This window comes from Zalophus californianus, chromosome 12 (genome assembly GCF_009762305.2).
Source record: "Zalophus californianus isolate mZalCal1 chromosome 12, mZalCal1.pri.v2, whole genome shotgun sequence".
NCBI lineage: Eukaryota > Metazoa > Chordata > Mammalia > Carnivora > Otariidae > Zalophus > Zalophus californianus.
In genome coordinates this window covers 84585232-84613067 of record NC_045606.1, presented here as the reverse complement: position 1 = coordinate 84613067, position 27836 = coordinate 84585232, and the positions used below count along the sequence as shown (strand labels likewise).

Genomic DNA, 27836 nt, shown 5'->3' with positions numbered 1-27836 from the left:
TTTCTTGGTTTGTTTCTCTTTTTTTCCCTTTGTTCATTTGTTCCTTAAATTCCACATATAAGCGCAATCATATGGTATTTGTCTTTCTCTGACTGACTTATTTCGCTTGGCATTACATTCTCTAGCTCCATCCATGTTGTTGCAAATGGTGAGATTTCATTTTTTTAATGGCTGAATAATATTCCACTGTATATGTATACCACCTCTTCTTTATACATTCATCAGTTGATGGACATTTGGGCTGCTTCCATAATTTGGCTATTGTAAATAATGCTGCAGTAAACATAGGAGTGCATATATCCTTTTGAATTAGTGTTTTTGTGTTCTTTGGGTAAATATCCAGTAGGGCAATTACTGAGTCATAGGGTAGTTCTAATTTTTAATTTTTTGAGGAACCACCATATTGTTTTCCACAGTAGCTGTACCAGTTTGTATTCCCACCAACAGTGCATGAGGGTTCCTTTTTTTCACATCTTCACCACTGCTTATTGTTTCTTGTGTTTTTGATATTAGCCATTCCAACAGGTGTGAGGTGATATCTCATTGTAGTTTTGATTTACATTTTCCTGGTGATGAGTGATGTTGAGCATCTTTTCATGGGTCTTTTGGCCATCTGGATGTCTTCTTTGGAGAAATGCCTTCTGCCCATTTTTAATTGGATTATTTGGTTTTGGGGTGTTGAGTTGTATCTGTTCTTTATATATTTTGGATACTAACCCTTTATCCCATATGTCATTTGCAAATATCTTCTCCCATTAGATAGTCTTTTAGTTTTGTTGATTGTTTCCTTTGCTGGGCAGAGGCTTTATATTTTGATGTAGTCCCAATAGTTTATTTTTGCTTCTCTTGCCCTTGCCTCAGGAGACATATATAGAAAGAAGTTACTGTGGCCGATGTCAGAGAAGTTACTGCCTGCGCTTTCTTCTAGGACTTTTATGCTTTCAGGTCTCACATTTAGGTCTTTAATCCATTTTGAGTTTATTTTTGGGTATGGTGTAAGAAAGTGGTCCCATTTCATTCTCTTGCATGTAACTGTCTGGTTTTCCCAGCACCATTGGTTGAAGAGACAATTCTTGCCTCTTTTGTCTAAGATTAATTGACCATATAATCGTGGGTTTGTTTCTGGGCTTTCTATCCTTTTCCACTGATCTATTTTTGTGCCAGAACCACACTGTGTAGATTACTACAGCTTTGTAGTATAACTTGGAATCTGGAATTGTGATACCTCCAGCTCTGTTTTTCTTTTTCATGATTGCTTTGGCCATTTGGGGCCTTTTGCAGTTCCATACAAATTTTAGGATTATTTTTTCTAGTTCTGTAAAAAATACTATTGGTATTTTGATAGGGATTGCATTAAATCTGTAGATTGCTTTGGGTAGTATATTTTTAATAGATCTACACACAGGGGCACCTGGGTGGCTCAGTCGGTTAAGCGTCTGCCTTCGGCTCAAGTCATGATCCCAGGGTCCTGGGATGGAGCCCTGTGTCTGGCTCCCTGCTCAGCAGGAGGCCTGCTTCTCTCTCTCCCTCTGCCTGCCACTCTGCCTACTTGTGCTCTCTCTCTCTCTCTCTCTCTCTGTCAAATAAATAAATAGATAGATAGGTAGATGGATCAATAGATCGATCTACAAATAGATCTACAAAATTTCATGGCCTTGAATGCCCAGATTCCCAATTCCCAGCTCTTCTTTATATATCTCCATTTCTGGCAGTCTTTCATAGTTCCCTATTTAAGCCAGAGTGGCTATTACTGCTGCTACATTCTCCTCCTCATAAAATTCATTAGCTCTGAAAATCATTTTCCATTCATTCATCTCTGAATAATGCTAGTTCTGTTCAGATTTGGTGTTGGTCAAAGCTGAGATGAATGAATTTATAAATCCCAGTCCCCCTCTGCCCACGGATGGAAGACGGGTTGCCAGGCGAAACGCCCTGCCCAGTCTCTAGTTTCTAGCAGGCTTTCCTTTTTGCTTTTCTGAGGAGATAACTTTCTGGGCCCCCCCAGCCCCCTCCCAGACCCCCCCCCTCACCTGGTGTCTGCACCAATGTAGAACACTAACACGGCAGTCACAGCCTTCACTGCAGCCAGGCTGTGGAAGTACTTGAGCTACTAAACATTCCTACAGGCAATTAATAAATTGTTTATTAAATTAATAAATAATTCCTACAAGCAATTAATAAAAACATGCAAGAATCAGATGAGTTCAAAATACCAGAGGTTTTTTGTTGTTGTTGGTTGGTTGGTTGGTTGGTTGGTTTGCTAGAGGCTAGTTTGGAGACCTATGGCTAAAGTCTGAATATAAATCTGGCTTCCTAATACATCCCCGTGAACTGGAAAGACATACCCGGTCACTGATAAACAATGGGTGTCTCCTGACAAAGGAAGAGCCTCCCCAGATTATTTACTACATGTTGCTGGCAGGCTGTTTATAAAAGGAAGAGACAGGAATGGGACAAGCCACCCTTGCTCAGCCCTATCTGCTATTACTTTTTCTTTTAAAAAAAATTATTTGAGAGAGAGAGGGAGAGGGAGCGTGAGCGGGGGGAGGGGAGGGGCAGAGGGAGAAACAGGCTCCCCGCTGAGCAGGGAGTCCGATGCGGGACTTGATCCCAGGACCCCAGGATCATGACCTGAGCTGAAGGCAGCTGCTTAGCCCACTGAGCCACCCAGGTGCCCCGCTCTCTCTATGTCTTTATCAAACTCTCGGATTCCTAGTAGAGAGAATCTGGTTGGCCATCTTTGGATAGGTCATCCAGGGCTAGGAGACAGAGGGGAGTAGCACAAATTTGTGACTCTTACAATTTTTCACTCCTTCCTTAGTACCATAGCCTTCTCAAAGGCCTCTCCGTCTTTCCAATCTATGCTTCACACTGCCACCATTTTCATATTTCTAAAATATATGTTGTTTAACATATCTCCTGATTTAAAATCCCTCAATAGCTCTTTATTACTCATAGAATAACCTACAAGCTTCTATCAGGGACTACACTCTAGGATTTGGACCCTAGCTTCCTCCCCAGTTTCATCTCCTGCTACCTTTCTGTTAAATCTTATGTTCTAGGCATAAGCTATTTGCAGTTCCCCTATTCAAGCCATGCTTTGTTCTATTCTCATGGTTTTGCTTGTGTTGCTGCCTGTTTCTCAAATGCTCATTTTCTCTTCTCTTTATGTGTTTAACTCACACTCACCTTTCTAGGCTCAGTTTAGATGTTCGTTCCAAATGTCCCAGGGTTTAGTGCTCTTCCTCTTTGATCCAACAGCATCTGAACAGATCTCTGATATAGGCATTGCAATCTGTTGCATTGAACTCTTTTTTTGGTCTCTCTTCCTGGCTAACCCGTGAGGTCCTTGAAGTCAAGGTCTTTATCTGGTCTATGTTTGATTCCCATTGCCTAAGCCCGTGCTTAACATATCATATGAAATAAACAAATGCTGATTTTTGAATCCCTTATATACAAAGCACTGTGGGGGGAACAAATGTATATAAAATTCACATATCACTTTTTTTTTTAAGATTTTATTTATTTGTCAGAGAGAGAGAGCACAAGCAGGGGGAGCGGCAGGCAGAGGGAGAAGCAGGCTCCCCGCTGAGCAAGGAGCCCGATGTGGGACTCGATCCCAGGACCCTGGGATCATGACCTGAGCCAAAGGCAGCTGCTTAACAGACTGAGCCACCCAGGTGCCCCCACATATCACTTTCAAGATGTTTACTGCCTAGGAAGCAAACAGTATCAGCACAGAAGACAAGTACAAGATACTATAGAATTGTATGCACACACACACACACACACACACACACACATGCCTGCAGGCTAGAATTGGGATTGGATTATCTGGAAAGTCTTCTCTGAAGAGGACAGACCTCAGTAGTAACATAAAGAAAGAGGATTCAAATGGTTTAAAGAGGTGGGGAGAGGGTTTTAAGTATGGGGAATAAGAGAGAAAGTGCACTGTATTTGAGGAATAGGGTGAAAACATTGGCTAAAGTAGAGGTTGATTAAAATATGGTGACAATGTCAGGGTGTGTATAGGGAAGTCATAGGTTAGAAAAACAAATTGGAGCAGATCTTGTTTAAGTATATCTTTGTGCTGACTCCAGCATAGAACACCTCAGCATTCTAGATTGCCCGTTCATCACAAATTCCTGTGTCTCCTCCAGAATCAAGAAAATAATAAGACACTTTCAAAATGGAAAGTTTCAGTACCCAAGGGATCTCCCTTTCCTCAATGAAATAGGGTTTCCTGATGTCCTTTAAGGTATTGTACACCAGATCTTTCCCTTTTTGTTTCGGATGTGGTTTTTGTGTTTGTGTGATTTTGGTTTTTCCACCCTGGGTAGCAAACAGGTAGCCCAAGATTTGTACCTCCCAGTTTGATGGCTTCTATTTATTGTAGTTTCAATATACACATGAATTGGACTCACGATTCCAGTAAACTAAAGGTGAGAAAAGGGTGAAAAGCTCATTAGTCTATTCCCCTTGAGGGAATTTTCAGAGTTGAGCTCAGTCTAGTCATAAACTCTAGACAATTGTCTTTAGGGTTTATGTCTAGACAATCAAACTAGATATAAACCTTAAACAATCACTTATTGGCACTGTCAACACTAACACAATCTTTCCTCCAAACCCGCAGGCTTTATAGCAGCTTGGGCTGATAGGTCTATCAAAGTTCTACTTAACTGCCAAGACCCCCATAATTCAATCCCATCCTACCTATATCCACTTTTATGTCTTACTACCTAGAACAACAACAACAAATACCTTCTAGGTAGGTGACTTCACACACCATCTTACAGGGTCATGGCTCAAGCTCCACATCTTTTAGGAAATGTCCCTCCAAGCCTCACTGACCTCTCTCCTCTAAATGGTGGCTTGTACATCATCAACTTTTAGCCTCCATTTTAAATTGTCTATATAAAAAAAAAAAATGTAGCAATTCCTTGCCACCCTCTCCGCACATCCACATATACACACACTTTCCCTAGCTTCACAGGCCTAACATATGGGAGCGTGATTGTATTGAAAGGGGAGATAAATGAAAGCACCATTGTTCTCCAACTTTCTCCCACGACTGACCCATGAGTCAATTTTATTTCAGGTCTTAATGTAGGGAAATCTTACCACTGTCTAAAGGAATTAGAATATTATCTTTAAATCATTTGGTTAGCTCTCTTCGTTTTTTCAAGGCCCCAAGAGATGAAATAATTTACCTAATACATTAGCATGTATTTGTCATTTTTGTTTCACATTTAATGGTCACTTCCTCTCCCCCCCACCCCTTCCACCCCACCATTTACCACCTAAGTTCCTGAGGACAAAGGTCATCATGTCTAGTGCATTTTCTGCATTCACAACACCTACCAGTCTTCTCTTTTTCCCACACAGGATCAAGAACGGGGCTGGGCACATGGTGTGCACTAAGGAAGGAATAGATTGAATTGAGCCCCTGCAGAACGTGGACTCTTTGGAGGCACTGAATTTGGCCTCTGGGTGAATACTTACCTTGGATTGGCCCACTTAGCAGTGAACAGCAATGGGCCAAAAGGGACATACCAAGTGTGTAGTTTTGTTTGCCCCACTAAGTTATAAATACCATTTTATACAGGCGTATGTTGTAGTATGGCCATACCACCCTGAAAGCTCCCAATCTCATCTGATCTCGGAAGCTAAGTGGGGTCGGGCCTGGTTAGTACTTGGATGGGAGCCCATATCACTTTGAACAGGTCTAGTCTCAGAGTAGACTCTCATTAAAATTGTTCTAATTGACTGACTGTCCTCAGGTCAAAACCCAGATCTTGGTGTGTGTTTCATGCAGCAACTAGAGTAGCATTATCAAAAGGAAAGGTCCAGACTGTCCTTGTCAACACTGCTGGACTGAAGGAACATTTTTCCCACAGCTCTATGCCTTATGTTGGCCTTAAAAAAGAGTATCTGGGATCCTGTGCTCCCTTTGAAATAATAAAGAAGCATTTTGAAAAGTGCTATAATAAAGATTGTAGTATATTACTATGAGATAACTTAAGGTAATAGGACACATCAAAAGGGTACCAACTTTAAGATGTTAACTGGGGATGAACTTATTTTGGTCTACCCACAATGTGTCACCTGCTCCCCTTGAGACTATGTTTTAAGACCTCTGGCCTGAGTTAATGATGAAGTTGGTAGGCAGCAACAGATGGAAGTGAGCCAGACTTGGATGGGACTTGATACTGGATTCGGGATGATTTGTACCACCCTACAGCTGTTGACCTGCCAACTACATATCTTGGCTATTTCTACTTTTCTTAGTTTGGTCCTTGCACTGCCACCCTCATTTTTCAGAGGAGAGAGGTCTACTTCAAGTAGTCCCAGGCTCCTACTTTAATGTAAGCTAGTTTAATACATAAATAGGAACTATCTCCAAGGAGGAAGCAGGCCATTTATTTTAATCATTAACCCAATCTTACTGATGAGCATCTTTCACTATGTTTAGGCACTAAATGGGTTTAGTAGAATTAGTCAAGGAATCTAAAATACTTTCTTACTAAATATTGTAATGTCTGTCTCCCTCTTTTCTCCAAAAGGAACTGGTATCTGGGTAGGGGATCACAAAGTAAGAGAAAGAACAGAGTATGAGGATATTTGCCATTGATGATTTTATCATCTTAGTTCTAGATAGAGAAACCTAGATATGGTTAGGTACAAGAGGGAGCCAGTAGTCCAAGCATGGTCATTAAGAATTGGAAATTTGTGCTCATGTCATCAGCATATATACTAAAATTAGAATGATAGAAGATTAGCATGGCACCTGCATAAAGATGACATGCAAATTTGTGAAGTGTATTCCGTTGTGGACTTCCACTAATAATATCCGTCTCATGGAATCAGTTATTGGCAAAGGTAGAGTCATTTCCCTGCAGAGAAGAGTAGGCAGGTAGGCATTCAAAATAGTAGGTGGTCTTTAAGGATATTGAAGGTCCAGTTGCCCAAGAGAATGTCCTTAAGCAGTCTACTAGAGCACTTTCTCAAGTTGTCTGAAACCCCCAAGAATTCAACTTACCAGATGTCATCATGTCTCCAAGAGGTCCCACTTGCTTAACTTTTCAAACTGAAGTTTTGTTTTCCCCCAACATGCAGGCTGGATAATGAATCCTATTCTTTACTCTACGTATATATTCAATTAGTGATCCCCCAAATTGGGCTCTTCTAAGTCAGGCTCCCAAACTTCGTTGAGGGAGATTGAGAACACACCAAAGACCAGGCCTCAGAGTAAGAAAATACAATTGGATATTCTGCTTCTTTTTTAGGTTTCAACAAAGCAAATCAAACATTCCAGGAACAAGCTCAGTTAAACCTGAGAGAGGAATAGTGATTGACAATGATGAGGTAAGAAAGAACATTAGAAGAAAGAGTTAGAATACTTTATTTTTTTTATTTTTTTAAATTATTGATTTATTTGACAGAGAGAGACACAGCGAGAGAGGGAACACAAGCAGGGGGAGTGGGAGAGGGAGAAGCAGGCTCTCTGCAGAGCAGGGAGCCCGATGTGGGACTGGATCCCAGGACCCCGGGACCATGACCTGAGCTGAAGGCAGACGCTTTAATGACTGAGCCACCCAGGTGCCCCAGAATACTTTATTTTTTTTAAAGGTTTTATCTATTTGACAGAGACACAGCAAGAGAGGGAACACAAGCAGGGGGAGTGGGAGAGGGAGAAGCAGGCTCCCTGCTCAGCAGGGAGCCCCCAGTGTGGGGCTCCATCCCAGGACCCTGGGATCATGACCTGAGCCAAAGGTAGAAGCTTAAAGACTGAGCCACCCAGGAACCCCAAGTTAGAGTACTTTATAAGCTGGGTTCACAAACTTCCTGTTGAAAAGCAAAAAGGGGTTAAGATTCATATAAAGAGCAAGGTTAATTTATCCTAATTTTATGAAAGGGAAACAGAGACTTAGAAAAGAGTACTTAGAAAAGAGACAGGGACATATCAGCAACAAATCAGGGCTAGAAGCCAGGGACCATAAGCCTATCTTAGAAACCTGACTTAGCTAGACTTTATGCTCCTCCCCACCAGCCCCCTCTCAAAAAAACAAAACAAAACAAAAACAAAAGCCTACAAAAGAAAAGTTTTCACATCTTTCTCTCAAAATTTTCTGAGACTTCTATGATTCTGAATATATACATCCTATCTGTGAAGCAGATTGTTCATAATATATCTTTGTTTTGAACAAAGGGACTTCAGTTTTCCAAAAGGATAATAAAATTAAATCATTGCATCTTTGGATTTATCTCTTCCCATTGTTCCTCGTGGAATGCATGGCATGGCTCTGATAGTCCTCCCGGTCTGTCCCTTGTCCCCCCAGCCCCTGGGCATTGCCAGCCCCTGGCATTTTCCTCCCCTCATGGCACAGTTCTGTCCCACCCTTACTTCCTCCCTCTTCCATTCACGTTCATGATTTTCTCACCTTTCAATGCATGTTCCCGTCCCTCTGCACCCCATCTTACCATATCACCTCCTGAGGGGCATGGCAATCTTTGGAAATGCTGATCCAAACACAGGATTGTGCCTGCTCCTCTTTTTCTGATTTCTGATTATGCCCAGCCCAAAGGCGGTAACTCAGAGCTTTTCCCTCCTTGTGTCCTCATCCCTTTGACTCATCTCTGGGTGACCTACAGCTGAGCTAGAGGCTAGGCAACAACACCAGGGTCAGGGAGGGAGAGGCAGGAGGACCAACAACTGTACAACCAAGACACGCCACTCCATCCATCCGCCGATCACCAGCACATCCACCAGCGGAAAAATGCAAAGTGGTGGACAGGAGTATTACTGACATTCAGTTATTTTGGGGCAACATTTCTGGAAGAATCATGTACTGTAGAAATATAGCAAAATGCACCATTGTTTCTTCCTTCCTCCATATGTCTGCTTCCATCTCGGCAGGCAATGGTCCCTGGGGCTCCCTTCCACTAGGACCGTTAGGTGATTGCCCTTTCACGACTTGCTTTTCTCCTCAGAGGGTGTCCTCCATGTTGATTTTCACCTGATTTCCTATAGAAATGGAAAGGGCAGAGGGAAGAGTTCTGATGCCTTGGAGTGATTTGTCCTCATCTGAAATTTGATGCTGCCATTACCTACTTCCCCCTCATAGCTTTACCTGACATCCATAAAGTGGGTCCACATGTCCATGTACAAGTTTTCCTGTTGGGATGCCTCAGAACCTAGCTCTCTTTGCTGTGGCCCACATTCCAGAATCCCAGGGTGCAAACCTTGAAGCACAGTGTTATCCTCACTTAATTTAAACAAGAGACCAGTTTTTAGTCAGATGGAGGGGAGGTGAGGAATCGAATATTGTTTAGGCTTGGTGCAACTTGAAACCACTGATTTCAGTTATTGTCTCTAGATTTGTGATACAGTCGGGCAATCAAAATTTGTTCTGAAGAACCTTCAGCATTATACCGTCCATCCAAATTTGGTAGGTGGATTCTTCCCCCCACGGTCCCTAAGAGTAAGGTCCAGCAGCAGTGCCACCAGCTTCTGTGACTGCACAGGCTCATAGCACAGGGAAGCAGAGCTGTCCTGGGACACTTACGCCAGGGGCAGTGCTGAGTATGGTGACGGTGAGGGACAAGGGAGGAACTGGGAAGAAGGTGGTCCCTGCAGCTGATTTTTTTTTTTTTTTAAGAGAGAGTGCGCAAGCATGCACGCGCAGAGGTGGCGTGGGAGTGGAGGGGCAGAGGGAGAGGGAGAGAGAGAATCCCAAGCAGGCTCCACACCTAGCATGGAGCCCGCTGCAGGGCTCAATCTCATGACCCTGAGATCATGACCTGAGCCAAAATCAAGAGTTGGACACCCAACCGACTGAGCCACCCAGGTGCCCCACAGCTGATTTATTTTTAAGTTGAGAAAACCTATTTCTAATCAGGAGGTATTCTATTCTCCCCCTCTCTAATCCTCTGCCTTCTGCCTACAGAAAGAAAAGCAAATTTAGTGGGATGGCCCCTTCTCCCACCACATCTTAAATGACATGTTATCTTTTGTGACTTCTTTTCCTTTATAAGGTTGTGCTTATTAGACATGTTAATGTGGTTGTGCCTGTGGAGAAATGTTGGTGGGTGGGAAGATGTAGACAGGCACTGTGTTGGGCTCCCAGAACAAGGAAGGAACTTTGGTCTCTGGCAATTTCTCCCTTTGTCTCAGAGAGAGTTGTAGAGAAGGCCATTTAGGTTTAACATGGAAACTTCTGTTTGCCCCATTGTGTTGGGCAAGATGTGACGCTTTTTCAGAAGAACTAAGTCATCTTGCTCCTTTTATGTGGAAACTTTTCCAACTCATTTCCTCACCCCTTAGACTATTTGTGGGGACTGCTCTGAGGGCAGAAAGGGATGGGGAGGTTCAGATATCTTCTGTAAAACAAATTTCAGAGCAGATTTGTCCAGCCTATGTACAGCCTCTGTCCCTCCCCTAGCCAATTGATTTGTTAATCTTGTCTTGATCTAATCCCTTTGTCTCTCTGGAAACCTCTGTGTTGCTCAGGCCCAGTACTATGAGCCTTTGAAGCCCACAGCCCTGCAGAAATTCCTGGCTCGAAACAGGAAAATCAGAAGCTTCATGTTAAAAGTAGCAGAGTATGATCAGGATAAGACCTTACTGATTATGACCAACAACCCACTTCCCTGCCCAACTGACCAGCAAGGAAAGGACATGGCCCCAAAATACTTAACCAAGGAGTTGCTGCTCAAGGTAATGACACATGGGGAAGCATCCTGGCATCCTGAGGAAGGATCCCCAGGGATTGGGAGCTAGCTTGAAGAAGGGAGTTAAATTAACAGGGGAGATGGTATTCAGGAGCCAGCTTCTTCCTTCTTACTCCTTGCTATGTACTTCACACACACACACACACACACACACACACACACACACACACACACACACAATCTGGAGAGCCTAAGAAAGACTCAGAATAGCACAAGCTTGTGTCATGAAACTTCATTGCATGGTCCTAATTAGAAATTGTTCCTCCTTGGCCAAAGACATTTAGTTTGTAATTAGCCAAAAGTAAAATAGCCACTGGCTTTCTAGTTGAGTATAAAGCAGTAAAGGATAAATCGAGAAATGAAGAATGAGGAACAGAAATAACTAAATGGGAAATGAGTAAAGGGTTATTAATGCTTTACACCCACTGTTTTTGGGAGTCAGGAGAAGTGGAGAGGAACAGAGCAGAGAATTTACTATCATGGCAGACAGACATTTGGGACTTGGTTCTACACTATAGAAGTTCATGTTCAATCCAATAAACAATTGCTGAACATACACTAAACAAAGAACTAAAATATAAAGATGCTTTCAGAATAGTTTCTATCTGGAAGGAACTTGGAGTCTAGTAGGAGACACTGCTCAATACATGAGAAATATACAAGTTCTTATAATATACCAGGATTTATGGATAATAATAGAATATGTGAGATACAGAACTGAAGTAGAGTAGAGCTCTGTATCTTTTTTGGTGGAAAGGGAGTCATCAGAGAGGTTTTACAGAGGAGGAATCCCCTGACAAAAGAATGGGAGAATATCCCCATCAGAGGAAAAGGCAGAGGCATGAAGACCTGCAAAAGTGAGGTGCATTTACAGAGATGTGAAAGAGTAAATGGGGGGGACATAAAAGGTATAATCAAATTGGTATTTTAGAAAGAATGTTTTTGGAGGTTGGGAGAAAGATGTGTTTACTGTGGAAGAGATACAAATCAGAAAGATTAGTTTTGATGTTACTACAACAGTCAAGGTGAGAGATGCTGAAGAATTAGACTAAATAGCAGAGGAAGTGAAGAAAATAAATTTAAAAGATATTTAGGAATCAGGATCTAAAAAAGATCTTGACAGCCTTGCGAGCAGGCCTACTACGACAAGAAGAAATTGAATGAAGTGAAAGTGCAAACAGAAGAATCTAAATATCACAGAAATTACCCAAGACAGACCCTTGTGATACAATGTGGTGAATTTGAGGTTCGTGTTTCCTTAGGTCCTAGATGAATGGCAGTAAAACCTCCTCTCCAAATAGAGGGTAAAATGCTGATATGCGGTGATAGATGCTGAACATGAGTTCGTTAACAAATTCATTGCCTATGGTCTCTTGGATCTCAGAATTTGTGCCCTTTGAGCATAAACTCAGTGGTCAGTTCTCAATGGTTCTGGGTAATGTACACTGAGAGAGGAATGAATGCTGGGCTAGGATTGTCCTACTCAAGGTAGAGAAGGAAATACAAGACTATCGTGTAGCTTGACGTAAGAAGAACTTTCTTCCAACAGCTGGTACTATATGAGCCTTCCAAATCATATGCAGGACCTGATCACATTCATGAGCAAATTGTGCTACCAGCCAAATTGTAGTAATAGACAGAGTTAAGGCACTGATTGTCAAAGACTGACACCATGGTAATTCTACAGGCTCTCTGGAACAAGTGCCCAAAATCTAGAATGCTTCTTTCATATTTACGCTACAACCCCCCTTTCCCTTGTTAGACAAATATGATAGTATTTAGTGAGCCTAAGACTGTATACAAAAAGAGCATTCTTTTGCTATGCGCAGGCACATGTATAAGAAAAGGGTGGGTTCCAGCAGGCAAATTGAAGATCGGAGCAAGCATGTCTGTTACAGGGATGGCTAACCTCACAGCCTCTTCTAAGTGAAATGGCCCTACCACCATCCATGAAGAAAAGGATGCCCTTGTACAACTAACTGGGACCTAAGGGGGACACCAGACCCAGTGAAGCAAAATTCATAGGCTGATCAGTGACCCGTGGTACAGATTGGTATCCCGAAATGAAAACAAACAAAAAACCCCCCAAAAGCCAAAACCAAACCCTCACCAAAGTCAACCAACATATCAACAACCAAAAATCCCCAGACGGATCAGATTCCTGCTTCCAGGCACCTGAGTTGGGAAAGGGGAAGATGAAGGCAGTGGGAATGAAAGCTGAAAGGACAGGTAGAGAGAAGCCATTAAAAAAAAAAAATTAAACCAGATGGAAGAGGGGAGTATAGGGACCATGAAAACAGATATAAAGTTCTAGAGAAGTAGAAATGAATTAGCGGAAGCTACAGGTAGAAGAAACATACAGAATACAGGTAGGGAGTAAACACGGTAGAGAGAAGGAAGCTGACAGGGAGAAAGTAGGAGACAAGCTAATGATAGGGTGCCAGAGATGGGATACACCAACTCATGCTGTGGTAGTCCTTAGCGAGTGCTGTCCTGAATTCCAAATACTTTTCCACTCCTGTTTTTCTGCCATGAGGTCTAGCTCTGGTAATGTTTCTGCTCTTTTTGGGGCTAGACTCTCAGTTCCTAGGCACATGTGCTCTTAGAGTAAAACCTGTTTGTTGAGATAACTTGAACAGAAGTTGCTCAAAACTGGAAGAGCTTAAAGAGAACGAGTACAGAATTTAAAAGACATGGTTCAACAGGAAGTATTTTTTTTTTTCAAGAGGCTTTAAAATTCTGTGAGAAGCAGCTCAGTATGTGTCATTTAATCTGTCTGGTCATTCATTTATTCTTTCATTGATTCAACAAGTATTTATTGAGCACCTAATTTTGTGCCAGGCACTGTTATGGGTGGTAGGGATATATCACAGTGACTACACCAAAATCTGCCCAAATGAAGTTTAATTCTAGTGAGGCAGACAGACTTTAAGTAAGCAAACAATCACACAGATACTGTAGAATGTGATAAAGCCATGACAAAGCAAGATAAGGGAATGGAGCACGATGGGTGTGAGGGGCAATTTTAGATAGTGTAGTTAGACGAGACTCTCAGAAGAGGTGATGACATTTGAATAGACTTTAACAGGGTGATGGGATGTGTCCTGCTGTTGCTAGCATATTGTTTTCATTTCAGATTGCCACACATTAGGAAGAATACAAACAGTAGCTTTCTCAAATGAGTTACAGGAAAAATCAGGAGAATAGAGAGCCCAAAGCCAGATCACAAGAAGTTCAAAATAGGGGCTATGTTGAGCCTAAGAGGGGAGAAAGAGCTTAGGAGGAACATGATGGATCTCTTCAAATTCTTTAAGGACTCTGCGGAAGAGACACAAGATTTGTTCTCTTTGGGCTACAGGGTAGAAGTTGGCGGGGGGTGGGGGGACAGCCAACAGCTGAGCAAAGAGGAAATAGGTTGAGTTTTTAGGTACAGGAAGATTGGCCACTTGATAGTAATATTGTGGAGGGGATAAGAGAGTCAGATGAATGGTTAGACTGGGTGACCTTTAAGATCTTTCCTTAAAGTCTTTGATTCTATGACCTTTAGTAATGGTGAAATGATAATCTCACAAAACATCCCATTTCATGACCTTTCCACTGCAGACAGAGAATGGAATGTGAATGAGGCAGTCATCTTTGAGAAAAGAAGGTAGAGTCCCATGGATTTCCTTCCCAATTTATTACCAAGTGCTCGGTTTCCTAAGTGATTCACTAACTGAATCCTTCTCAAAACTGGGTAAAGTCTTCTACCATTCACTTCAAAGGGCCACTGGGCAAGTCCAGTCAATGGCTTAAGGCACTGACCAAGCTTTGGACATGTCATCTGGCAACAAAACAAATGGGTACAGAGTTCCCACCCCCTACCTCTCATCTGCAGTTTAGCGTTCTGTGGTTTCAGTTACCCACAGTCAACCTGGGGGCCAGAAGCAGATGATCCTCCTTCAGGAGTAGCCTAACGCTAAGTCACGATGCCTAGGTCACTCACCTCCCTGCATCTCATCACGTGGGCATTTTATCACCTCACATCAGCACAAGAAGAAAAAGGGTCAGGGCAGTACATTATTTCAAGGGAGAAAGAAAGAGACCACATTCACATAACTTTTATTACAATGTCATTATTCTATTTTATTGGTTGTTATTAATCTCTTACTGTGCCTAATTTATAAATTAAACTTTATCATAGGTATGTATGTATAGGAAAAAATATAGCGTGTATCTAGGGCTCGGTACTATTCATGATTTCAGGCATCCACTGGGGGTGTTAGAATGTATCTTCCATGGATAAGAGGGGTCTGCTCTAGTAGCCCACTCAGGGAACTGCTTCCTTTTCTTTTGATTTCAGTCCCTTCTTCCCTCTCTGACAGGTTTTGTTGCATCATTTTAAAGGAATTGAAGTTTAGTCCAGGAAATTAGTTCAGTTGCAAGGGCTCATCTTACTCCCTCACTTACTCTTCTTTCCTCTCCTGCAGGAAAGTTATCGACACCAACCTCCTGAGAACTTCTGCCTACCCCTGATGTCTCAGAAAAAAAAGTTAAGGTCTGGGCTGAAACCAACCTTTCCTATGACCCTGTTGGAGGATCCTACATCCAAGCGAGAACAGTGGTTTAGGTGAAGTCCCAGCTCTTGTACTCATTTTCTTCCTATCATTTCCTTATTCATGTCACTATCTCTTTTCATCACAATTTAACAAAAGCTTTTTGATTGTAGGAAATATATACAACTGCATAATAATAAGACAGCTTTTGTACATGACCCCCAACCTCATTTATACCCCAATGAAAAGAAACGATAATGCAAAACTAAGGTTTTTCCACTGAGAATGATGTTCAAGAGTGAAAAGAAGTACTCAAAGATCTATGAGAGGAAATAGAACAACATTTTCTCTCAGTGCATGTGAAGGGCTGTAGCTTAAGAACAATGTGCTAGGAGATTTCATTTGAAACTAGTAATAGGAGCAGCCCCCATCTAATGTGGGGAGGAGAGAAGAGATTTTATTTTGTTTTTATTTTTAAAATTTTTAAAATTTTTATTTTTTAAAGATTTTATTTATTTATTTGAGGGAGTTTTTTGAGGAGAGAGAGCCAGAGAGCACAATTGGGGTTGGGGGGGGGAATGGCAGAGGGAGGGGGAGAAGCAGGCTCCTGGCTGAACAGACAGCCCAACATGGGGCTGGATCTCAGGACCCTGGGATCATGACCTGAGTCGAAGGCAGATGCTTAACTGACTGAGCCACCTATGTGCCTGAGAAGAGATTTTAGAGTTCCTTCACAGATTTACAATGCTAGGTTCTAGAAGCATCCTTTCCACTAAGCAATACTCCCACTCCATACCAATGAGCACTCTCTAGTGACTGTCCTTTCTTCTCCCCCAGAATTAGAGTGTAGTGATTCCATTAACCCCCTGGCCTAGGATCTACTAAATGAGCTTTCTTTCTTAAGGTTTTCCACCAACAATGATTTCAAGAGTGAAGGGAAGTATTTAAAGGTCTATGCTTTGAGGAAACAGAAAAAAATGTACCCCCAGCTCAACTTTGCTTCAGTCTGTAAAAGAGATATGAGGAAAGATGGTAAGTTTCTTTCTTTTAAAGCAAAGGCTTACAGATCTGAGATTTTAAAGCAAAGGCTTACAGATCTGAGATGTGGGCAAGAGGGACAACCTTTTGGGGGCAAGAGATAAGGACAAATCAACATCTCTTACGGAGGTTCTGGAGACTGTTTTTCCTTGTAGCCTGGAAGTTAAGAACTGTTAAAAGGCCTGAGTGATGCTAGGCTTTGGACCCTGTTACACCCTCAAATTTCATTTCTTTTCTTTTTAACCCTCAAATTTCAAGAAAGCTCTAGGATAGTGTTTCCCAAACTACCCACCTACCGCTTTAATAGTTTTGGCCATATTGATGTATTATTTGCCCTGTTATTTATATAACGTTTTTCTTTAAAAGTTTTTTGTTGTTGTTGTTCCTTTCTTAATACTACATCATATGATATACTAGGTACATGTTTTTTCCTGACAAAAATTTAGTCAAATTTATAATAATTAAAATTTAAAATATTTATCTATGTATCACCCAAATCTGCCTTGTATAATGCATATCACACTTTTGTGGAAAACTGTTCTAGAAGGACCAAAGGATAAGTCTGTGGGTTTCAGAAGTTCATGAGTTTCTTTGGGGTCGAGGCAGGACATGGTGTGGAAGGGGTTTGGGATAAGGTTTATGGAAGAGAATGCAGTGACAATGCTCCCCACACATTATCATTCACTTAACATTTATGGGGCACGTATAAGTGTTGAGCACTTATCAAGCACCAAGACTGTTTTTTTCCCCCCAGCCCTGGAATAATAAGTAGGGATATTTATTTCCTTCAAGGGAAATTCCACCCCTCCACCAAGGCAAGTTTTGAGCTTTATAAGCAAGATAAGGTGAACATAAGTTAATAGCACATTTAGTAAAGCTGGAGTTAAATCTTAAAATGACTATATGTAGGATATCAGCAGTTTGGTTTAAGTCAATATTGGGGAAAGAATTTCTCTACAATCTAGAATCTAATCTAGATTAGAATTTCTCTAATTTTTCAAGGGCATGAACCCAATTTACATTTCTAAACAGAACACTTAATATCTCAGTCTATAGCAATTAGTAGATTTTTGGTGACTTTACAGTTTCTCCCAAGAAAAGTGAGTACCTACTTACTTATGCATCTACAGGGCCCCTTGTGATGCTTTCCCTAAACAAAGACAGTGGTGGGGGGGGTGGCTGTGAAGTTGAAACAATGTCTCCGCTTCAAGTAAAAGAGACTGCTAACAAACCCTCCTTCTGCCAATAGCCAGTCATGTTCCATGTTTGCCAGGCATCCAAATAAAGAAAGATTACGTAGAAAATGGTTTGGATGGGGGCCATAATTGGATGGGGGCTGCTTAGGAGGCCGTCCAAGAGATGGATGATAGGGCCAGAATGAAGGTGATAGTAGTAGGAAGAAACAGATCCAAGGGATATTTACAAGACATACTGCATCAAAAAAGTGCGAGGGATGGAAGCAAAAAGAGCCCGGGATGGAAGCTTCCAAGGACAGACAGAGGTCGAAAGAGAATCTGGATAAAGTGAGGACACTGAAGCCAAAGGTAGAAACAGTTTCTTAGGTACACTCTCAGACAGGAGAACGGAAAACCACATGCAACTTTAGGAAAAGGCTCAGAGGAATATGAATGTACAAGCGAATGCATCTTATTAAGAGTTATCTAAGTGTCAATATGGTTGCAGGTGGAATCATTTGAAACGGGTGGGATGAAACAGGGAAGACTCCAAACTGGCAGTGTCTTAAACTGGGTTTTGATGAAGGGAACGGATCCAGAACTATAAAGAAGGTTGGGCATGGTAGTCCGTGGTCCAAAATTTACCCTCTTGCTAAGAGTAAAGACCAGCTTCCTGGTCCCTCCAAGTGGTTCGCTTTCCTGCCTCACACTGAGTGTCCTTTTAGATCCTCTGGAAATCCACATTTACCAAGGTGCCCTGTGCTTTGTTGCAGTCGCCAAGTCAGGGAGTGACCTGCCGACTTCCAAGCTGATTTGGGAACCACTAACACTTTCGTCGCTCCTGGAAGAGAAACTCACTAGAACTCTGCCAGGGGAGAGCACCTTCCGCAATGGAAGGGCCCAGCAGTGGGTTATTAAAAACGCCACTGTCCTCAAGTGAAAACAAACCCTCCAGGCTTCCCCGCCTCGGTCTCCAGAGACTAAGGGGCCTGCAGAAGTCACCATCCAGGGCGTGCCAACCAAATAAAATCGCATTCTGCCCGCTCCGGGCTTGAACTGCCCGGTCGCTGGCAGGATTGGCCAGGGCCAGCCCCAGTCTCCGACCTGTCGCTGTGGCCGGGACGCAGCCCTGGGGCCTCAGCGCCTGGCCCCGCCTCCGCCCGGCTGGGGGAGGAGGAGAGGGCGTGGCCGCGTCCCTAGGGGACCAGAGCGGCCGCGACAGCCGGGGGAGGGCGGGCCTTCTCCCCGAGTGACGGGACGGCGACCCAACCGGCGCCTGAGCACGGGGCCGGCCTTCCTGCAGCCTCTTCCGCTCGCCGGCTGCGGCGCCTGGGACGGTTGCGGTGGGTCTGGGCGCTGGGAAGTCGTCCAAGATGATTAAAAAATTCGACAAGAAGGACGAGGAGTCTGGTACGCGCTGGGCTTCTGACGCCCACCCTCAGCCGCGGGGGCCCCTTCCCCGCCCGCCGCCACCTGCTCTCGGGGGCCGCGGACCTGAAGGCGTGGGCGCCGGTGTGCCAGGGGGCCGGAGTTGGAGCCCGCCCCTCCCTCCGCCCGGCTCCGCTTTGCCGCAGCCTGGGGCCTGCCCCTAGCCCCTCCCCCGGGCGCCGGAGCCTCCCCTCGGGTCGCGCGCTCGGGCCCCGCGCCCGCGCGCCGCGTCGGGCAGCTCGGCGGCCCCGCCCCCCGCTCCCGCCCCCCTCCCCCGGGCGCAGCCCCTCGGAGCCGCCTCCGCCGCGCTCGCCGGGGGTGGGCTGACCGCAGAGGAGGCGGGTCCACGGCGCGTGGCTGAGGGAGTGGGTTCGCGCGTGTGAGAACGGGGGATGCTGGTAGTGGTAGGCCCAGAGTGGGTCTGGGCTCGACGGGACAGTATGTGCGTGTGTGCGTGTGTGTGTGTATGAACTTGGAAGTGCCTTGTACCTTCCAGTCTTCCCGGGGACCTTAACTCTGTCCGCTTCCCAGGAGGTTAAGACTGTCCCATGGTACATCGGCCATTCAGTGCTCAGGCATCCAAAAGTGAGTTGCGTCCAGAGCAAATGGGGAAGATGCCAAGCCACCTAAAAACAACAAAATCCCCCAAACTCCCAAACCAAAACCCCTCAGTGTTTGGTACTGCGCTCCCATGGTGTGGTCGAGGTTTGGGGTAGTAAATCTCCATGGCCCTTCCAGCTTGATAGGATTCTTTGCTAACTCTTTTCTGCTTCGCAGTAATTGTTGGAAACATGTAAGATAGTGCTTGCCTTTGGGGAAATCCAAAGGGCCCAGCCACAATCTCATTAATCTTAGCTGTGTGCACATGACATATACTTGTCACATTCGTGTGAAAAGCAGAGAGGGGAAGAAGACACTCATTTGGGCAGGGATCCTGCAAAAGAGTACAAGATCTTCAATGACTAGCAATGACAGCTAGTTCCAAAATCAAAATGATTTTATTCAGTTTATATGTGTATTAGTAATGATTGTCACAATGACATCCCAGTGGTCACTTAGATGAGCTATCCCAAGCATTCAATACCCTTCTGTAGACAATAAGTTTGTCTAGGACACCTCTTAAAGACATTTTTTGTTTATAATATAGGTAGTGGCTCCAATCCTTTCCGGCATCTGGAGAAGAGTGCTGTCTTACAGGAGGTATGACTTGGAAGTATGCTGTGTTCTTTTCTATTCCATTTTAGAATGGTGGGCAGAGAGCCCCTGGAATATGATGACCCAAAATAAGAATTGAGAAATGTAATATTGTGTTCGGAGAATACAGACTTGAGGCAAAAGGAAGACGGATTATTTATCCTAGGAGGATCTAGAGCTTATAAAATGCAAAAACATGTAGACTCTCCCATCAAAAAATTGATAATTTTAAAATTCCAAAGAGGTGTTTAGTACAAGGTTACTGAAGGAAGTTGTAGACATTAAACTAATTGTATTCAAATGCTGTAGATAAGTGTTGTGATTCTTACTTAACGCGTAAAACCCATAAAGTTGAAGTACTAGATCTAAGGGAAGGAGTTAGTGTGGAATGGAAAATCAAGACCATATTTAATAACGTATCATATACTGTGATAAATTGAAAACTGTAAACAATTAACATTATTTGGCTATTGTGATCAAAATATGTAATAGTCTATTTGATTAAAGTTGATTTTTTTGTAATTTGTGATACAAATGATAGAAAATATACTATGTATAACAATTTTTTGTCCCATAGGCTCGTATATTCAATGAAACACCCATCAATCCAAGAAGATGTTTGCATATTCTTACAAAGATTCTTTACTTACTGAACCAGGTAAAGTATTTTGATTTTCCTCAGATTTGTTTCCTGGAATAGAAATACATAACATGCAGTGAAATACTTTCTGGAAAGTATAGTTATTTTTAAAAAATTCACTTAATTTAAAAATATACAGTGTTTGATTAAGGTAAAGATACATAAAACTTCTTGAGGACAAGGATTATGACATATACTTCTATTTTATTCATGAGGTACTAGACCAGCTAAGCACATAGTAGGTCTCAACATTGATTCAAATTTAACAATTATTAGTTAATGTCAAAACATGTTGTTTAGATTTGTTTAGAGGTCTTTATGTCCCTCCAAACATATAGTACAAAATCTTATACAAATTCCAGATAGATATTTTACTTTTTTTTGGAAGGGGAGGAGTATAATAGTGATGTTTTTCAAGCTTTGATTTTAATATTTAGATTACATATATATTATCCCTACTGTACCATGATTCTGAGCTTAACCATTTTGTGCCCTAATGTCCTTTTCTATAAATGGGGATTATGATAATGTCTGTTTTCTAAAGTTGTAATCATTCAGTGAGATAACGTAAAGCACTGAGAATAATCCTGGACATGCACATTCAGGAATAGTTTTAATTCAGTCATTCAGCAAATATTTATAATATACCTGCTGATTCCTATGCACTGTTTTAGGCACTGGGGATATAGCAGACAAAACAAAAGTATTTGCTCTGATAGAACATAGATTCTGTTTGCTGTTATTGTTACTAATTTTATTTTTTCTTGTGTTTTTGTTTGTTTGTTTTGCGTCAGACTGAAAAAAAGTCTCATGAAATGTCTAGGACCTTAGAAAATGTGATTTTGTTTCTTAGATTCACACACACACGCACACCCAAATACACATGTATATATACTTCAGGTGGTTTACATATGGTGTTATGAAGACCATGGTTTCCAATTTGAATTCCAAGAGAATATCTTATTTTTACTGTATTTCTTGACTGAAGACATGATGAAGATTTGTTGTTTGCAAATGTAGACTGAGCAACAAGTGCATGCTTGTACATAAAATATATTCTTGTACCAACATTATATCCTTCTGTGGTGGCATATTAGAAACATTTAAGGCAAAGTCAGTTTGATTTAATTTTTCATAGCACACATTGCATCCAGGTTGGCTAAATCCATTATATAAGCAGAGTTTCGAGTAGTTGAAGGTGGTGCAAAGTAGCATATACTTTTATATTGACCAGTACCTCTTTGATGGGCAACTCATGTTGAAACACTTCATTATCTTGATAAGGAAATTACCTGTATAATCTGATAAATAAACACAGTCAACTACATAAACAGGTTTGGGAACCTTAGTTTTATCTTTGGCCTAGTTCTTGGTATTGCTTTATGGAAAAATACTTTTAAATTTCTACTGCAGCTGACCTACTCATATATTCTGAATTTCAAGTCCAAAAGTAGGGACTCAGGGTTTACTGATATGACAGAAAAGTGCCCGGACTCTGTATGTTCACTAAGTATTTATGAAAGAGAGGGGAATCTCTTGCTGATGAGCACATTGGGTACTCTGATATAAGTAATTGTGAATTCTTATACTTTGTCTTTCATCCTCAACTTTTTAAAGTTTTTCATCAAAATTTGTTTATTCTTCTACCCATGACAAATAGATTGAAAACTAGTTATATTCCATGTGAGATGTTAAGCCCTGAGAAGTGATTGAGCCTAACACGTTATGAGGACTGCTTTTAATGAAATTGAATATTGACATGTTAATGTCTCAGGTGGTCTGTAATCTGGAATTTTTTGACTGTGAGTGAAATAGGTTATCTAACATCTTGCTACTTAAAAAAAAAATGTCATTCTCAGACTAGCAGCATTTGCATAACCGGGAGCTAGTTAGAAATGCAGAATTTCAGCCTTCACCCAGAGCTACTGAAGAAGATTCTGCATTTTAGCAAGATCCTCGGATGATTTATTAAGCATATTAAAGTTCTGATCCAAAGCATCATCCAAAGCCTGAGTTACATAACTAATCTGGTTCCTGCCTTTTGGTTGACCACTTTTTACCGCATTTTCTGGGATTCCTAATATATAGTTCTTTATAATTTAATATTTATTGTGCTCCTATAATATGTCAGGCTTTGTGCTGGGCATTGGATTGTAGAAATATAAAAGGTGTGAGCTCTGCTTGTAGGCAATGTAGTACTAACATGCCATTCTGATTAGGAACTCAATTTGCTACTACTTTCTACTTCATTGTAAATTGTGGTTCTCTAGGGAAATTAAAATAGTTCCTGCTAAAAGGTTAGAGACTACTATTCCAGAACTTTTATAGCATGGTGTGTGATATTGAATTATTTTAAATAAGGAGTGGACAAAATGGCCATATAGATTTATAAATTGAAAGCCAGAAAAATAGCACAGAGGCAGAATGTTTACAAAGAAATTTTTTCCCTGAATTTTAAAAGATTTTTGCAAAAATAAAGAGAAAATCCTTAATACACCTTTTTTTAAGTTTAAGAAATTGTTTTCAATTTTCCTTAGGGCGAACACTTTGGAACTACAGAAGCCACAGAAGCCTTCTTTGCAATGACTCGATTGTTTCAATCTAATGATGTAAGTCTTTTTATTTTATTCTTTTAGGCTGGAAGAGCTTCTTTTATTCTTTTTCCCTGGGGAGCTTGGAGTGTTCCAAATTAGAAAAGGTCGCCTGAAATATTTCAAATTACTTAAACATTATTTATCTTCATAACATTTTCAAATGTTCATTAAAGGCCACATGAATGTGAAAGATTGACAGTATACAGCGTAAAGCTCTCCCCCCACAGATCTCTCACGCAGTCATAAAAGCCGTTCATATCCAGCGTGTGGCATGCCACTGTGAAAGTCGGCCGGTGTGGAAGTCAGTGGACATAGCTGCCACATCTCTAAGTTCCCAGTCACGTTTCTGGTGGGCCTGCGGTTGCTGTTGATCAGCAGCAGGGCTGGCTGGTAAGAAGTGCCAGAGCAGCATGGGGAAGCGGACATGGGGTAGGGAAGAAGAAGTGTAAGGACAAACCAAAGCTGCCAGCCCCTCATTGTTTGTGTCTCACTGCCTTAAGCCACTCTGACTTTCAGAGCATAGTGTCTCTGCGGCTTTACTTCTGTTTTCTAAATGTGGTGCATATTTCTCTTTTGCCCAGCACTAGCTCAGAACCTACACGGGAGGGAGTTCTGGGAGATAGATAGACTTCCCAGCTTTCTGTTGATGTAAATTGTCCAAATCTTGCAGTATTTTTGGTATGTACTGCATATCTTCACCAGCCACATTTGGTGCACAACCTCCAGGAACTTCTAGGATTTGAGTGAGGTGAACATAGGTTATATGTCTGGATAATGATAAGATTTGGGAGTAGGTCCTCAGGAACTCAGCAGTCTCTTGTAGGGCAACTGTCTCAGGTGAGGCCATTACACATTCTTCAGGCAAAGGGAGACTCATTTCCTCAGAGAATGAAGAGCTGCTTGTACTTGCAGAGAAGGCTTGGGGAATTTAGGGGTTCAAGGTACTCAGCTTCATCAGAATCTGCCCGTATGTCCCCATCCCAGTTTTCAGGGTCCCACTCCTTCCCAATCCAAAGTCTTCCCTTTAAGATGCCCCACAAGGTGTGTATTGAATTTTCATTGTCTTTCAGCCACATGGAGGGTTTGCTTTTCAGAATTCTCAGCGTTGTGTCCACATGACACAGGCTTTCTATTAAAGGTGTTACAGAAGACTCTAGTCCCTTACCCAGACCTTGAGCGGTGAATTTCAAACTCTGGACTCATTTCTTTTACCAAGTTCTCCAGTGTACCTAGAAACAACTAACCCATTATATAACACATTTTTACAAAATATTCTATGGCAGCAACTGCTGGGTTACCCAAACCTTGTCTTCTATAGGTCCTTAATGATGCTTCTCTGCAGGTGTTGATTTAAGTATTTTGCCTCTGCATGCCATGGACGACTAGTCTCCCCTTTACCACTGGAAACAGGGTCATTAATGCCTTTTATCGAATCAGAGAAGCAATTTTAGATTTCTGTTGTTAAGGTCCTGTTTCCCTTTAATCACTTCCTGTACCAGAAATTCAGGGTTCAATCAGGGAAGCAGAACCACTGTGATTATTATAGATTTATATATTAGAGGAGTTAGACTTAGAAAGCCAGGCATTTCAGGCAGCTGGAGTAAGGTCACAGAGAGGGACTATTACAAAAGTTATGGAAGGCTGTTGCCTCTTTGTGGCTCTGTGAATTTGCAGCCCCAGGTTGCTGTTGCTCAGCGGGATGGCAGTTGGAAAGAAGAGCGGGCCATGGAGCAGGGAAGAGACAGAGTGAGGACAAACTCGAAGCCTCTAGCACAGAGGTTGTATTAAGGAAAGAAGGCATGAAATAGTTTTCTGGGAAATGGATTGGGGAAATGTAGGTTGTTGGGCAGTACGAATGGCCCCTTGGAATTAGTGGTCATGAATTGAAAGTATTACCTGGTGGCTCAGTGAACATTTTTCTCCAGCTATAGGCTTCCGATTGCAGCATGGAACGGTTAGAGAATGGATTTAGTCAGAGTTAGGGTTTTGCCAGGTTAGTAAACAGAGGGAAGAGCAAGGAAGTTGAGTGATTGAAATATTAACTATGGAATCTGGTTAGGAGGCAAGTAAGAACAGGAGCTGATTGGGACAGTAAAAACTTGATCGGATCAATGGATTGATAGAGTGAAAGGGCTGTTGGAGTCAGGAGTGGTGCCTGGAGAGTGAAATGCTTGGAAATGAAATTATGAAAGGGATACTGTTATTGATGGGGGTGGCAGTGGAAGTGGGTGATTGCAAAAGGAAGGAGGACAGGATCCTGGTAGAAAAGTCAATTCTACCAAATGGTTAGAGTTTCAGAAATACTGTCTGTATGGATATTAAAGTCACCATAATTATTACTGGGTTAATATTGGAGATAGTAATGGTGAACAAGGTACTAATATATATTTTTTTTAAATAAGGGAAGTAACTGGAAAGCTATATATGCAGACAGGAGTGGTGGCAGGTGATGCAGTCTGAAGGCATAATTTAAAGCCAGAGATTTTTAGGGGAGAACAAGTGAAGTGAAAGAAGGAAGTGTAGAGATTTTGAACAGGCAGTGAGCTTCCCCACCTGTAGTTTTGGTGGATGAGGGTTTAAAGGAGAGAAAACAGCCACCTTTGGGGAGGGCTGCGGGGGGGGGGAATTCTCAGGGAGGAGCCAGGTTAGAGACAAGGTGGTAGAGGTTTTGGGATTCGAGAAGGATGGAGGACAGAGTCAGATTAGGTGCTTTTCTCAGCTGCATGGCAATAAGTGTCCAGGTGATGAATAATGACCAGGATATTTTAGGTTTTTGTAGTGACTGAGGTAAGGAGCCAGGTTGTACAGCATATGCTGTGATTCATTGTCATAGTCCCTTAGGCAGAATATGGAGATGAGGGTGTGATTTTTGGGGGGAGGAGAGGGAGGTAGGGATTTTGCTGCAGCATTGGGGGGCTTCTTCCTTTTTCCAGCCATCCTTTACCAGAGGGTAATCACTATCTTGAGATTGATAACCTCCTATCAGTGTTTATATGTATTGCATATGTTTGTATCCATAATCTATACTTAGTGTTTTTGTGTGTTTAAAAACATAAGTAGGGATGCTTGGGTGGTTGTCAGTTAAGCATCTGCCTTTGGCTTGGGTTGTGATCCCAGGGTCCTGGGATTGAGCCTGCATTAGGCTTCCAGCTTAGCGGGGAGTCTGCTTCTCCCTCTCCCTCTGCCCCCACACCGCACTTGTGCTCTCTTTCTCCCTCTTTCAAATAAATAAATAAAATCTTTAAAAAATATATAAGTGATCAGAGGTGGCTGGGTGGCTCAATCAGTTAAACAGCCAACTCTTGATTTCGACTCAGGTCATCGTTTCAGGGTCCTGGGATCGAGCCCTGCGTCAGGCTCCATGCTGAATGCAGAGTCAGCTTGAGGATTTTCTCTCCCTGTCCCCCTGCTACCCCCGCCACTGTCTCTCCCTCTCTCTCTCTCTCTCTCAGATAAATGAATAAATCTTAGGAAAATATATAAGTGATCATATTATATTATTGCAGGGTTTTTTTTTGAGATTTTTAATTTATTTATTTGACAGAGAAGCAGCAAGAGAGGGAACACAAGCAGGGGGAGTGGGAGAGGGAGAAGCAGGCTCCCTGCCGAGCAAGGAGCCCGATGCGGGGCTCGATCCCAGGACCCTGAGATCATGACCCGAGCTGAAGGCAGACGCTTAATGACTGAATCAACCACGTGCCCCTATTTTTGCAGTTTTCAAAATTCATGTTTTCAAGATCAACCCTCTTGCTGCACATACTTCCACTTTATTCAGTTTCACTGCTGCATGTGATCCCAGTGTGTTAATATACAGTATTTCTACTCATTTATCCATTCTCCCATTGGTAGATATGTGTGGCTTCCACTTCTTTGCTATTACAAGTGATATTATACGTAATGTTTATGTACATGTCTTGTGCACATAGTAAGAATTTTTCTGGGACAGATACCTACAGCTGGAATTTCTAGATAATATTTGATCTTATCAAATTGATCTTTGAATTAATCTTGCCCTAATTTACACAGACATTGCTTTAAATCCTTGTTCTGATAATAAGAAATTATGTTTGCCATTCAGAAGAATGTGAAATGGCATTTCTTTGTGGTTTTAATTTGCATTTTCATGATCATTGCTGAAATTGAAACTCTTCCCATGTTTAGTGGCCATTTTACTTTCCTCCTCTGTGAATTGTCTGTTCATATTCTTTACTTATATTCCTCTTATTGACTTATAGGAAAATTTTTTTATTTTAGTATTTAAAAAAACAGCTTTATTGAGTATAACTTACATATTAATAAAATTCACCAATTTTAAGTGTGCAGTTCAGTGAGTTTTGACGAGTGTATGGAGTCATGGAACCATCTCCACAGTCATGATCCAGAAACTTCTCATGACCTCAGAATGTGCCCCTGTATCCCTTAGTTGTCTGACTCCTCGCTCAGCCTCTAGCACCTAGAAGTCAGTGATCTACTTTCTGACAACACAGTTTTGCATTTTCTA

At 42.1% G+C, this 27836-nt stretch overlaps 2 protein-coding genes and 1 non-coding gene across 4 annotated transcripts in view; all 3 read left to right on the top strand.

Annotated features, from left to right (window-relative positions):
* The first annotated feature begins 4156 nt into the window (after nt 1-4156).
* On the top strand, nt 4157-18502 carry TSGA13 (testis specific 13). The gene is made up of 8 exons (XM_027574856.1): nt 4157-4258; nt 5386-5556; nt 7287-7365; nt 9378-9449; nt 10511-10717; nt 15201-15340; nt 16171-16298; nt 18253-18502. The coding sequence occupies exons 2-8, from the start codon at nt 5534-5536 to the stop codon at nt 18417-18419; spliced, it is 816 nt and encodes a 271-aa protein (XP_027430657.1). The 5' UTR covers nt 4157-4258; nt 5386-5533; the 3' UTR covers nt 18420-18502.
* Nucleotides 6730-6832, top strand: LOC113912067. The gene has a single exon (XR_003516693.1). It is a non-coding gene; the product is annotated as a U6 spliceosomal RNA (small nuclear RNA).
* Nucleotides 18503-18767: 265 nt separating the features above from the next.
* COPG2 (COPI coat complex subunit gamma 2) overlaps nt 18768-27836 on the top strand; it is a 116885-nt gene continuing 107816 nt past the window's right edge. For both annotated transcript variants that reach the window (XM_027573194.1, XM_027573195.2), the window contains exons 1-4: nt 18768-18889; nt 20055-20107; nt 20679-20759; nt 23279-23350. In XM_027573194.1, the coding sequence (XP_027428995.1) occupies nt 18853-18889; nt 20055-20107; nt 20679-20759; nt 23279-23350 (243 nt within the window). In that variant the 5' untranslated portion in view covers nt 18768-18852. The remainder of the gene's footprint in view (nt 18890-20054; nt 20108-20678; nt 20760-23278; nt 23351-27836) is intronic.